Genomic DNA, 13743 nt, shown 5'->3' with positions numbered 1-13743 from the left:
ACCAGTGCAGCTAAAGAACCGAATGTAGCCGGGTTACCCACCCATGCGCCGTAACAAAGCAGTTACAGTAAACTCTCCCAACTTACAGTAATTTAGGAGTTTAGCATATATTCTAAAGAGGTTGGACCATTTCCAGCCAATGGAAGAAACAAGCATTTCCACCCGGCCATGCAATTCGACTACAAAATATAAGCTACTGTCAAGTTTAAAAGGAGGAAATTGAATTTTCCTGACCAATATGAGAAAAAGAAACATTGTTATCAATTATAAAATGTGTGAGCCAACCAGAACACCAGGAAACTAAAAGTATCAAGTCAATCTGCCTTTGAATTTTCAAACAAAAATAATGAACCTACAAAATTGAACCAGCCAAATTAATGAATGCAACAGAACTCCAATAGCTGGCCTTGGAAGGAAATATTTATTCAAATCATTATCTCTAAGAAGCTGGAATCGCTAATTGACTCCTCGTCAGCGGCCAACAGTTGCCGGACTGGCTAGCCTTCCCTGCCTTCAGCCTAGCTACTTAGTCTTAACCTATTACTTGAATCAAGGTCATTGCAGCAAACTAATGAACTTGAAACATGTTCCTTGTCGGGAAAACTCTTCCCTCACTAAGTTGTAAGCTCTTCTACAACAATGTGATTTATTTTATCCCAAGGAATTTATGTTTATATAACCATATCCAACTTCTACATGTTTAGTTTCTTCAGACTCTGTTCTGAGAAAGAATCCAAGATGTCATAGTGTCCATATCCATGAAAGAGAACATTGATTGGTTTCTCCTCTTCTTTCCGATACTCTTCACCATAATTTGCTATGTTAACCAAACCAGCCGAGCTTCTATCTATCATGAAGACAGATATTGGTGTCCTGAGGAGTAAAACATTGTGTCAGACTTGAAGATTAAGCAGATTGCTATATAGATCATAACACACCCTCTTCCAGAAAAAACCGAAAGAAATGCGAAATGGAAACTGAAATTGTAGAACCATGATAGGTAGTGTCCCCTTTGAAAATTAATCAAGGAAAAAAAAAAAAAAGAATGACAACAAAATATGCAGCCATGGCAGCTAAACAAAACTAAACTTAAGGGGGAAAATGCAGGCCATTTGCATGAAAAAGACTAAATGTAGAACCTGGGAAGAGACAAAGGAAAAGATGAAATGAAAGAATATAAAAACCCCAGGCTGAGAAACTAAACTTCAAACTTAAACTCTCATATTTTGAAATGCATAAAATTGTTGAACACAATGACAACACAACCTATTTATTGAAGCCACACAAATCTGAATATAGAAATCCTAACATAAAACCTAATAATAACCCAACATGTAGCTCAAAATGCTTAACTAAAGTCAACCATAGATAAGTTAAAACCCTATGCCGCGAAACTAAACCACACACCCTCGTCGCATGTACGTGAGTAGAAATGCATCACAAACTCCATCTATGGCAACATGATGGTATGAGAATCCAGAATAAGTAGGAAGGGCAACCGGGCCTATGGAGTTAACACAATTCTACCAGAATGAGAAAACATCAACAATCATGGTTGAAGGTATAACAAACAACACAAAACTGCTTGTTCTCACTTTAAAACATAAGAAGCCATCAGCAACTCAGGTTCTCCACCCCAAACATAAGGCTGTTGAAGTCTCTTCACATATGCATCAAAATCACCTTCAATGAACCTAAACATGCATTTTATAAAAGATTAAAAACCAAATCATTTCTGCGACATGGTAACAAAAACAAATTGAAAAATTTCAGTCCAAAATCACAAAAGCTTACCATTCTGTTTCCTCCCGCCTCTTTAAGAGCTCGTCTACAACCTACACCACACAATAAGAAAATACAGCACACACATAAACAATTTGGTAAAACATTCAATTCCTCCGAAAAAAGAAACAAAAAAACATTTATGCCTACAAATGAATGAGAGTTACTTGAGCTCTTAATTCATCAGCGAGATCTCTCTGACGATTCTCATCAGGGGCTTCCTCCCCATTTCTCAAGCAAGCCACGTGTGCTATCGCTCTGAATAGGCATCGACCATCGGCTGGCACCCCTGTTATTATCTCAAACAGAATCAACGTACAGTTCAGGATGTTTTGACGGAAAATTGAAGTCAAAACGAACAAAGACAACGAAAGTAACTCATGTATGCATGCACCCACAAACAAACACACAGAGTCAACAAACAAAGCATTAGCAAAAGCACCAAAAAGTTCCAAAAAGAAAAGTTAAGAATAGTGGCTTTCAATAAAACCAATTAAAAATTCACAACCAAAAAGTGCACATATGACATAGCATTTCTCAATAGATTAATCTTAGTGGTGAATCCAAACACCCAAAATGAAAAAGATGAGAGCTTTCTTCTTAATTATTTATATATAAATAAAAATAATAATTGACAGAACAAACTCAATAATTCACTAAACAATGTCAATAAATTGATGAAATTGATCCTAATTAGCATTAATTACAACAACAACAAAAAAAAGACCTGTAACTCTGTAATCAGCGGAGCCATCAATGTTATTCTGATCGGGAGCAGCTGAGCATTTCGAATCAAAACTCTCAGGATTCTCGTTCGAAACGCCGTCGTTTCCGTCGGGAGTAGAGTCGTCAGCCCAGTCGATCGGGGCTAGGCAGTTGCAGACGCCGAAAAGGAGCCAAGCCGAGTCGGGACGGTGGAGCCAGCGAGCTGGGCGTGCGTCCCAAGCGGCGTTCCACGACCCCTCTCCCTTAAGCTCGTAGTGGATCGCCGGCCGGCGGAGATCTCGAGATCTCCGGTTGCAGGACGAAGGGAGCAAGGCGTGCCATATCGATGCCGCGCCGGTGCCGCAAGCCGAGCCGAGCTGGCACGCGCTCGAGTGGTGGTGGCGCCGAGTCTCAAAACCGCAGGAGAAGCTAGCGATTTGCTGATGAATGAGGGGAAGGGTATGGGCTTGGAGGAGTCGGCTCTGGTGAGCCGCCGCCGAGCCGTGAGCGAAGGACGAGAGGGAGCTGACGATCCAAGTCTTGCGGCGCGCGCAAAGAAATCCGAGCATCACCGGATTGAGTCGTTGAGGGAGGAAGAGGGGATGTGTGTGTGCTATTGGTCAGCTGTCAGGGTGACGGGCTTAACCTACGCACCAATTCGTCGCTGGAAGGTTGGAGAAAGTGGCGTACAGATATCACCAGAAAGGCTATTGTTGGTGGCTGCAGCCATGGCTAAAGGTGATGATGATGAGATTTTCTGAGGTTTTTGTGAGTGTGAGGGCGAAGCATTTTAGGGAAAGCCAAGAGGGTGACACTCGCGTTTCACGAGGAAAATGTGATTTTTTATTTTAATTTAATTTAATTTTATGTTTATTATGATATAGGGGCAAAATATATGTACGTTTTGTTTTTTGAAGTTTGTGATTTATACTGTTGGAAGCATATGCCAATGAGATATTCCAGAATTTTCTTTTTTATGGGTTGGTTTCATTTTTATGATTATTTATTAAATGAGAGACGATTACCAATATGTATGAAATAATTGACAAGTGGGCAGTTTTACGTTTATAAGATGACTCTTCATTAGAGTAAAATAACTTTGAAATTTCAAAATAAAATTTAAAAATAACTCTTATATTTTAAATACTATTATATAGTAATTATTGTAAACCTTATTTAGGGCTATAATTGAAAAACTAAACAAAGTTTGTTTACATATCGTGTACAAATCAAATATGGAAAATGATATTTCTTAGTTGCTTTTATAACATTACCATCACGGTAATTAAATATCGAACAAAAAAAAAAAATCATGATAAATGAATTTTCCATTTCTCATCTCTTAGGAAAATACATGAGAATTGATTTCTCTTCATTCGCAAACCAAAACAGGCCTTAGGGTGAATTTGCTTAACAAGAAAAGGGATTTTGGTAAGTCCATGCTTGAGATGAGTAAGGAAAAATGAACCTCCTCCCACCATCCACTTTGGGGTTTCATTTTCCCTTCCCAATAGAACCAATACAATCATTAACTACACTTTTTAATGCTTAACTTTGCCCCTATTAACAAATTAAAAATACCCAGGAAAGCATTAGTTATCCTATTTTTGGATATTTCTAATTTAGGGATATAATTATAAAATTAAACAAAATTTGTTTTTAATTTGTACACAAACCAAACATAGGAAAGGAAAAAAGATATCCTAGTTATTTTTCTGACATTACTAAACATGGTAAATAAATCTTCCATTTTTCATCAAGTGGGAAAACACATGGGGATTGATTCCCTATCAATTACTTTTTGTGTACCAAACAGGGCCTATGTTTGGTTCATGAAAAGAATTTGATGGGAAATAATTTCTCATATCATTTTCCAAATGATGGGAAATGGAAGATTCATTTCCCATGTTTGGTAATGTTGGGAAAATAACAAGGAAATACCACTTTATTTTATTTCTCATGTTTGGTTTGTGTAGGAATGTAAAGCAATAATCTAAAATATCGATAATATCAATGAAGTATCAATAATATTGATGATAATATCGAAATATATCGATGTCGATAATTTCTCTCACACTTCAGCAATATTTTGCCAAAATATCACTATAATATCGATAATATCGAGATGATGAAGACAATGAAAAATTTGAAGAGTTATTTACACTAACACCCCTTGAGGTTTCTTGTGTTTTCGCAAAACCCCTTCAGGTCTCAAAAATTACACGAATACCTCCTGAGGTTTCAGTTTGTTTTCACAAAATCTCTTTTCATTGATTCTTTGTCCGAAATTGATGATTTCATTAAAAAAAAAAATTATGCAAATGACAAAAGTAACCTCAATGAAGTGTATGCAATCTAATCTCAAAGGCCAACTTTGTCATTTAGAGAATTTTTTTTGTATAAAATCATCAATCTTTGGATAAAAAATCAATGAAAATGAGTTTTGTGAAAACAATTTAAAACATCAAGGGGTGTTCTTGTAATTTCTAAAATCTCAAGGAGTTTTGTGAAAAAGCCGAAAACCTCATGAGGTGTTAGCGTAAATAACTCAAATTTGAACTTTATAAAAACTCTAAGTGGTACTAAGCCTCTTATAGAAACTCTTAAGTTTGAACCTTGTAGTAAATTATTATAAATAAATGATTATGGTGTGTTTAATTTTCTTTCATTAATTACTACTTATTTTCCACACTTGCAGTGTTTGTCAGCTCGCTATCTAAGCAACTTAAATCATTTAAACCGATCATGCAATGCATTTCCTTCTAATTTTTTGTGATAAAGTAATAGATAATTGACTAAATAAACATCCTCCAAAGTTTCAAGAAAAATTTCCAAGTTTTTCTTACAAGTTCAGTGGGTTTTATTCAATTTTTATCGATATTGATAATATCCCGATATTTTCACAGAAATTTCCATGTTTTTGGACTACTGATATTTCTGAAACCATCGATATTTTAGACATTGTGTAAAACAAAGTTTGTTTAATTTTTCAATTATACCCATATGAAATCAAATAATAAAATAATGCATTTAATGCTATATTGTAATTCTAAATTGTTAATAGGGACAAATGATCATGAAAAACATGTATTTAATGCTAGCCCTTTTTCCTAAACTTTCCTGTTGGATGAGAAAATGAAACCCAAAGGGGGAGGAGGGTTACATTTTTCAATGTGCTAGACAATCATTTTCCATAATTGGACTAACCAAATATAGGAAAACAATAGATTTCCTATCCCCAAGCATTCTTTCTCATAAACCAAATGGAGCCTTAAAGTAATCAAATAAATGGCTCTCAATAAAATTATTTTATGTCCCATATTCTACTTTGTTTTAGCCACGAAAACTAGTATTATGTTTTATATTATCACATTTTAGGATTTAAAGCATTTTGGAGGAAAAAAAGAAGAAATTTTGTCCAAGTTGGAGGTAGAAAATCGATTAGTTATGAAGGAAATTTATCTCATTAATCAACACAATATAAGAGGATATCAAGACCTTATAAATTATCCTTTCTAATTTCCACTCAAATGAAAAATCATTCACCTTTACATTCATTTCCTCGTTTAACGTGCCTGTGAGTTTTTCAGTCGAATCCAATTTCAAGTACCTATTTATAAGGGCATGTTGAATAAATAAATAGAGAAATTTGTTCCAACTTGAAGATAGAAGATGAATTACTAATCAAGGAAACTTATTCCCAAAATATTAGGATATCAACATCTTATAACGTGTCCTTTTTAATCTCAAAATGAAAATCCCTCAAATTCTACCTTCATCTCGTCCTTGGACCTACATTTGATCTATTGCGCTATCCAATCCAATTATTGACAAGACTCGACTCGAATTCCCCCTCTGAACTCGTGTCAAATCATGTTACCCGACCGGCACCCGAACGATGCTGGACTCACTACTAACTTTACACCTCTCACCCCGTACTTTAAAAAATATATTAGAGCAACTACTGGAATTAAATTTACAAAGTTAGTTTCCAAATAAACAACGAAAATGGAAAATGAAGTTTCCTAGGAGGTAGAACTACAAGGACTTCACGGACGCTGGAGTAGCTTATGTGGTTGTTAGAACTTTGAGTTATCTACTTCCTTGGGGTACAAAACAGTAAAAGCGTGAGTGGACAAAAAAAAAAGTTTTTCTTGAAAATAGCTATACAAAACATACTAACCTTTTCGTTTTCGCAAACCTTTGAAAACTCACTAAAAACACAAGCAAATTTATGTACAAGAACATAATATAATAAATCCAAATGTAGGTAAAACAATCTTGAAAATAATTGAAAAGTAAAGTTTCAATTAATACAATATGGTACCTCAAACAACATTTAATTCCAAAATATCGAGTAACTCAAAAATATAATTCAACAAAAATCAAGTTTCAAACCATTCTTTGAATTCAATAAATCAAGTAAGCTCAAAATACAATTCATCCGAAATCCAGTCTCAATCTAATTCATACAAAAACTCTCCACCCGAGTATACTTATGAGGAAAACTGGCCAACCCTGTGTAGTATATCGGTAAGGTGGCAGGGGAAAATCCTGGGGAAATTCACTAGCAGGACACTCGTATTTGTGATATGAGTACAGACAATACACTGAGGGGAATCGGGGAATGAGGAAACTGGTCAACCACTTGTGTAGACAATTGCGCAGGTTGTGGGGGAAAATCCTGGCCGAACACCCACATAAGCAGGTACAGGAAATACATTGGCCGGACACTTATCGAATAACCTTGCTGCAGGTACAGGCAAACCACTGGTCAGACACCTACGTGATCAACACAGGTACAAGCAATATACTCTGGCCAGACACATATAGAGTAGTCTCTATGTAGGTACGTGCAATCCTAGTCATGTGCATAAACTTTCCCGAAGGCAACTGATATATTTCGAAGGCAACTGGGGATGGGTACCTAGGGTGGGTTTGAAATCCACTTCTCGACACTTAAATATAAAAGCTCCCTTTTTCACAAATCCCTTTTCCAAAACTCTTTCCCAAATCTTTTCTCCATTTTCTCAAACAATACCCCAATTTTCAAAACGAAATTAATTACCAAGTATGAATCATGCTTAATTAAATAAACAAAACCCCACTTTTAAGACGTTAAATAAATCCCAAATTTCACTATCTTTATTCAAATCATTTATAATTCTTTCCAACTTGTTCTCAAACTAAATCCGAAACATTAAACCACAATAAACCATATATAAAACTTTTTCAATCAAGACTGAAAGCTCAGAAAATAAATACTATAAATAATTTATTAACTTAACTCAAGCCATGTATAATCCTTCAAAACCGTTCTCAAACCAAATTCGAATATGCAAAATATACTATTTAGAAAACTAGTAACCATAAATCATCAATTCCATAAAACAATACAAATAATAAACACAATCCAAGAGTTTTATAAAACTATTTAGAAAAAAAATGTCCACTCACATAGGTCCAAAGCACACTCAACCCTCTGCAGTTTCGTCCAGAGCGATTCATAGCGGCAAAGAACCTATTTGAGATAATACCAAGATAATTGAATAATCAAACCCAACATTGAACTTTAAATCAAAATCCTAACTCTCAAGACTCATAGTGGGTGCATGTCCTTTTAGAAAATCCCTACGGCCATTTTAGCACTTAACAAGAGACGAGACGGTCTCAAAAGACCCCTAGTCAACTGTCCGGTCAAACTAGTCATATTAATCAACCGGTGGTCAACCGGGCCCATGGGGCCCATAATCTCTGATTTACATTCGGAAAGTTCCTACGGTTCGACAAGGTCTACTTAACACGTCCGGCAAGTTTGATCTCGATCGAGCGGTTTGATCGCTCTCGATCGCAAGATCGGACGGTTATCGTCTTACGTAACCTTAGAATCATTGATTCGGAGTACTTGGGACTCCGATTCTCGATCCGTGAGTTTCTACAAGATCCTTGAGATACAGAGAACAACATACTTCGAAATGGGGCTGATCCAACAATCCGAACATATCGAACCCAAATATCTCCTAATATGCGTAAGTCCATTCGACTGACAAACGATAACCAAATTCAAATTCGAGCATACCGTCGTGCTCAGGAAGACATGGGGAACATTTTAGAACACAATGGGCCCCACACCAAGGCCTACGCATAGACACACTCTCCGGCAGTGCATGGGTGGCTTGAGAAACTTTTTGCAAAATAAATTTCTCCAATCACCCAACAATACCTATACCTGTGTGATTGAAACAACTAGTAGAACAACTAATTGAATTGGGCCGACCTCCAATTTAGCCGGGAAGTGGCCGAAAAACATAGTCAAAGTCGGGAAAAATCTGGGTTCCTAATCGAACTGTCACAGCATCATATCGATTGAAACCAACCATCAAAATAGCTAGAACGCATTGAGAGGATGAGAAACCATACCGCATTCAACGATTTTGGTTGCCGAAAATGCCTTGGCTAGCGTCAAAAAAATCAACATTTTTCCCCTCGTTCTAGTCTCTTCACGGCTAGAAATCAGGTCTGGAAATTGTGTGGGTTGTGTAAAGGAGGAGTAGAGGAAGATTTCAAAGGTTGTGGCGTTCGATTTGGTGGCCGAACGACATTGAAATCGAAGCCGAAAATTCCGGATGCGCGACTACGTGAGAAGGTTGAGAGAGAATCGAGGGAGGAGAGAAGGAAAGAGTGAAGGCTGACCTGGTCTTTTAAAAATCCGACTTTAAAAAAATAACGTTTGTGCCACTGCATTTCTGTTGACTGTAACTTCTTTGTTGAAATTCGATTTGGGCCCATTATGTGTCTACGAACTTGTATCGACTAGCTCTACTCAACGGTGCCACTCAAATCCCAAAAATCCTTACGGTTCAAAAAGTGACTAACGTGACCTTACCCCAAGGGCAAAATTATAATTTCACAATTTAAATAAATTGAATCAAATTGAACAAAATGATTAAACGATTAAAATTGGGTCGGGGAGTCATAATTATATTTAACAAATGAGGCATTAATGTTAAATTCAAATTATTATAATTCAAATTAGAAAGATAATTCGATTTAAATCTTTTATGACTTAGAAATAAACTTAAACCGGCACTTTTAATTATAACCAAGATAATATGCAAATTGCCTTTAAAAAAATGCAAATTAATTGCTAGAATCCATATGATCAAAAGAGAAATAGAACACAATTTTTTTATTAAATAAATATCAGAACTTAAAACAATGAGCGGGTCGCCTCAATAAAGAGTTTACGAAAGTCTACTAATATTCAATTTTGACTTTTAAAAAGTAGTTAAAAATATTAAAAAGTTTGGTGGTATCTAGTTGTGACTTTTATGTAAAATGAGTTTGTTTGTTTTCTCTTTTTTATTAACGAGGAGGATGCATGTCCCAACTTGATTCTCTTCTCTCTAGGGAGGAAGCTTTCTGGAAGCAACGATCTAAAGTCTCTTGGCTAAAAGAGGGAGATAGAAACACACATTTCTTCCATCAAAGAGCAAGCAATCGAAATCAACAAAATTATGTTAAAGGTTTGAGGGATAATACTGGAAGATGGCGCGAGGATGAACATGGCCTTCAATCTGTCGTGTTGGATTATTTCACACATCTCTTCACTTCATCTGCCTCTAGAAGTGAGGGGGAGATCATTGATGTTGTGGAGTCGAGAGTCACACCGGATATGAATAATCTATTACTCACAGACTATTGTGATGCGGAGATTCATGAAGCAGGTTTTCAGATGTACCTGACCAAAGCGCCAGGTCCCGATGGGATGCCTCAAATTTTTTTCCAAAAATATTGGCATATTGTTGGATCAGATGTCACAAGAGCTATCAAGGACTTTCTTACTTCAGGTCGCCTACTTCAAAAATTAAATTTCACTCATGTTGTCCTCATACCAAAGGTGAAGCACCCAAAAGACATGTTCCAGCTGCGCCAGATCAGTTTATGCAATGTTTTGTTTAAAATTGCCATGAAGTTTTTAGCTAACAGATTAAAGCTTATCCTTGACAAAATCATATCTCCCAGTCAGAGTGCATTCATTTTCGGCAGGCTTATCTCGAATAACACCATCCTTGCAGCTGAAATAATTCATTATCTTCGTAGACGTCGACAAAGTAAGAAAGGATTCATGGCGATAAAAATGGATATGAGCAAAGCTTATGATCGCATTGAATGGAGTTTTATGGAAGCTATTATGTGAAAATTAGGTTTTGCAAAGCAGTGGATTCAGTTAATGCTTACTTGTATCTAACCGTTAGCTACTCCTTTGTGATTAATGGGACTCCTCACGGCTTCCTTTACCCGTCTAGAGGTCTTCGTCAAGGAGACCCCCTGTCCCCTTATCTTTTTCTTTTGTGTGCTGAAGGTCTCCCGGCACTAATTGCACAAAAGGAAAGGGAGGGTCTTCTTAAAGGTGTTTCCATTTGCAGAGGGCCTTCTGCTATCAGCCACCTTTTTTTGGCGAATGACAGTTTTCTCTTTGCGCGGGCCAACATGGCTGATTGTATGGTTCTCAAAGACATACTTGCTACCTAAGAGCGTGCGTCAGGACAACAGGTCAATTTCCAAAAAAGTGCAGTATGTTTCAGTAAGAATGTTCATAGGGGAGATCAACTGATGCTGGCGCAATTTATGGGTATCCCTTGTGTTGATCATCATAGTCAATATTTAGGCCTTCTTATGGTGCTGGATAAGAAGAGGGGTGCCAGTTTTAACCTCTTGAGAGAATGGCTCTGGAAAAAATTACAAACCTGGAAAAGAAAGTTGTTAAGTGGCGTCGGAAAAGAAATCTTAATCAAAGTGATAGCACAGGCGATACCAATCTATACAATGAGCTATTTTTTATTACCTAAGTGTGTCTGCGAGGATCTCAATAAGTTGGTTGCACAATTATGGTGGAATAGCTCTATGAAAACAAGAAAATTCATTGGATGGCTTGGGACAGGTTATGCGCTCCAAAAGAAAAGGGAGGCTTGGGCTTTCGAAATTTGCACACTTTTAATCTAGCTTTGTTGGCCAAATAGGGATGGCACCTTCTCCAGAATCCAGACTCCCTGATCACGAGAGTACTTAAAGCCAAATATTTTCCAAATCATTCTTTTCTTGAAACTGCGGTAAGTCCTCATGCCTCTGTTGTATGGAAAAGTCTTTGTGAAGCAAGAACAGTTATTAGTCAAGGCTCCAGATGGCAAGTGGGGAGCAGGGATATAGTTGGCATATGGGAGGATCGGTGGTTGCCACAACCCAATAGCTTTCGGATCTTCTCTCCCAAGCCTGAGCACAATGCTATCACAAAAGTATCAGACTTAATTCATGGTGACTCAAGGCAATGGAACGTCCCGCTGCTGCAAACTGTTTTCTTTCCTGAAGAAGTGATGCTCATTCGCTCTATCCCTCTAAGTTTGCGTTTGACACCTGATATGTTGGTGTGGCATTATGATAAAAAAGGTATGTTCACAGTTAAGAGTGCCTACCACGTAGCCAGATCTTTGCATTCCTCCACTGGCAGGGCATCCTCCTCAAATTCGGATGCAGTCGCTAGGAATTGGTCTCTACTTTGGAAAGCCATTGTGCCAGCCAGAGTCAAGACTTTTTGGTGGCTTGTTATCTCTGGAATATTACTACGAAAGCAAATTTGGCACGAAAAAAGGTGTCTCTAGCTGAGGAATGTATGTTCTGTGGGGGCCCAATCGAATCTTCAATTCATATCCTTCGTGACCGCCGTTTGCAATCTGTGCTTGGCATAGTTCGACATTAAGTAGTAGCAGGTGGAACAATGACGCTCATTCACCCAAGGATTGGGTATGTCGCTGTGCAGAGCAACTAAGCTGTCATGACTTTGCAAATTTTCTCATGGTGGGTTGGGCAATTTGGGAAGCACGAAATGGATTGCTATGGAATAATAAGAAAAGTAGGCCTGAACAAGTCAGCTTGCATGCATCTCTGAGGCTACAGGATTTTTTGTGGGTTAATAATTGCTTAGGGTCTCAAAGTAGGCAAGGTCAAATAAAACAAATGTGGCAGCTACCACATGAGAACAGTACTAAAATAAATGTGGATGGTGCTTGGAAGCCAGGGACCACGGAGGGTAGCGTTGGTGTTGTTGTGAGAGACTCCATCGGCAAATTTGTGGCGGGTTGTGCAACTAAATTGACTAATGTTTTCTCTACGCCATAAGTAGAGGCTTTGGCTGCAAGAACAGGTACAGTATTGGTGATGGAAAGGGGTTATCAAAATGTTGTCTTTGAAAGTGATGCTCTCCAAATCGTTATAGCACTTCGAAGTCACTCCATAGATAGGTCTGTCATAGGACCTGTGGTGGAGGATACCAAGAGCTTGCTGACACAGATCACTGGGGAAGATTTTACCCATATTCGTCGTACTGCTAATGGTGTCGCTCATCATTTAGCGCGTTTTACCTTGCATATCGGGGATTCTTTATACTGGTTCGAGGAACCTCCTGATTTTATTTATGATGTATTGTACGAAGATTGTAATTCGTGACCAAGGAATTTCCTTTGCCCTTGATACGAGTTCAAATTTCTTGTATTACCTTTTTTACTTCAATAATATTCTATCGCTTATCATAAAAAAAAAAAATATATATATTAACAAGAAGGATGATTCAATATTAAAATTTGTAGACTAAGATTGAAATAAATGTTTTTTGGTATAAAATAAGTATAGTTAACACGGCTATATATGGCTCAATACGGTTTGAATTTGATTTATGTTTGAATTGTTTTCAGTTTGTTCGAGCTCTGTTCGTAAAAGAAACAAGTGCAGCTCGACCAAAATATTAGGCTGATTAGAGAAATGACGTCAATATTGAGCTTGGCATACTTGGCTCTCATAACGGTCATGAGTAGCTTATATTCTTTTATGAGATAATATTATGGAGAAAAAATATCTCTCTCGCCTTACATGTGGAGAGCCGTAAGGCGACTATGGTTTCTCCCTGTGCCTGCTTCCTCTACGTCTCCGTTAGGTTTTCTCCTTCATTTTTGAAGGGTTTCTTTGATTTCTCTTGGATTCTGTCAAATTTTTTTTTTGCCTGTTTTTCCATTGGAATCTTCACCGGGCCTCTTTTGTACAGGTGCACCTATTGCTGGCTGTCGATGATGGCCTTATGGTGGGGGTGTTTTTGTCTGGATCTATCTCTGTGGGAGGCTTGGATGAGGCTCTCCTCAATGAGACAACTCTTGCTTGCTGGTAAAGGGTGATTTTGTGTGGTGCGGTTGTTGTTGTGCTGGGTTT

The 13743-nt window shown here is 37.5% G+C and overlaps 1 protein-coding gene across 1 annotated transcript; it reads right to left on the bottom strand.

Annotated features, from left to right (window-relative positions):
• Positions 1-239: 239 nt before the first annotated feature.
• On the bottom strand, positions 240-3350 carry LOC117619601. The gene is made up of 5 exons (XM_034349593.1): positions 2510-3350; positions 1950-2071; positions 1795-1835; positions 1596-1694; positions 240-873 (listed from the first exon to the last, which is right to left on the bottom strand). Exons 1-5 carry the CDS (start codon positions 3054-3056, stop codon positions 693-695), a joined length of 990 nt encoding a protein of 329 aa, XP_034205484.1. The 5' UTR covers positions 3057-3350; the 3' UTR covers positions 240-692.
• Positions 3351-13743: the final 10393 nt, after the last annotated feature.

Source organism: Prunus dulcis, chromosome 2 (assembly GCF_902201215.1).
Source record: "Prunus dulcis chromosome 2, ALMONDv2, whole genome shotgun sequence".
Taxonomy (NCBI): domain Eukaryota; kingdom Viridiplantae; phylum Streptophyta; class Magnoliopsida; order Rosales; family Rosaceae; genus Prunus; species Prunus dulcis.
Note: the sequence above shows the minus strand (reverse complement) of the source record. Positions and strands in the feature narration are given on the sequence as shown.

What these genes read in the sequence shown, in the direction of transcription:
- LOC117619601 (XM_034349593.1), bottom strand. Translation starts at nt 3,056, where the DNA reads ATGCTCGGATTTCTTTGCGCGCGCCGCAAGACTTGGATCGTCAGCTCC. An exon ending in CGCTGATTACAGAGTTACAG is followed by an intron (nt 2,072 to 2,509) that starts GTCTTTTTTTTG and finishes AGATAATAACAG; the next exon opens with GGGTGCCAGCCGATGGTCGA. An exon ending in AGGCGGGAGGAAACAGAATG is followed by an intron (nt 1,695 to 1,794) that starts GTAAGCTTTTGT and finishes ATGCATGTTTAG; the next exon opens with GTTCATTGAAGGTGATTTTG.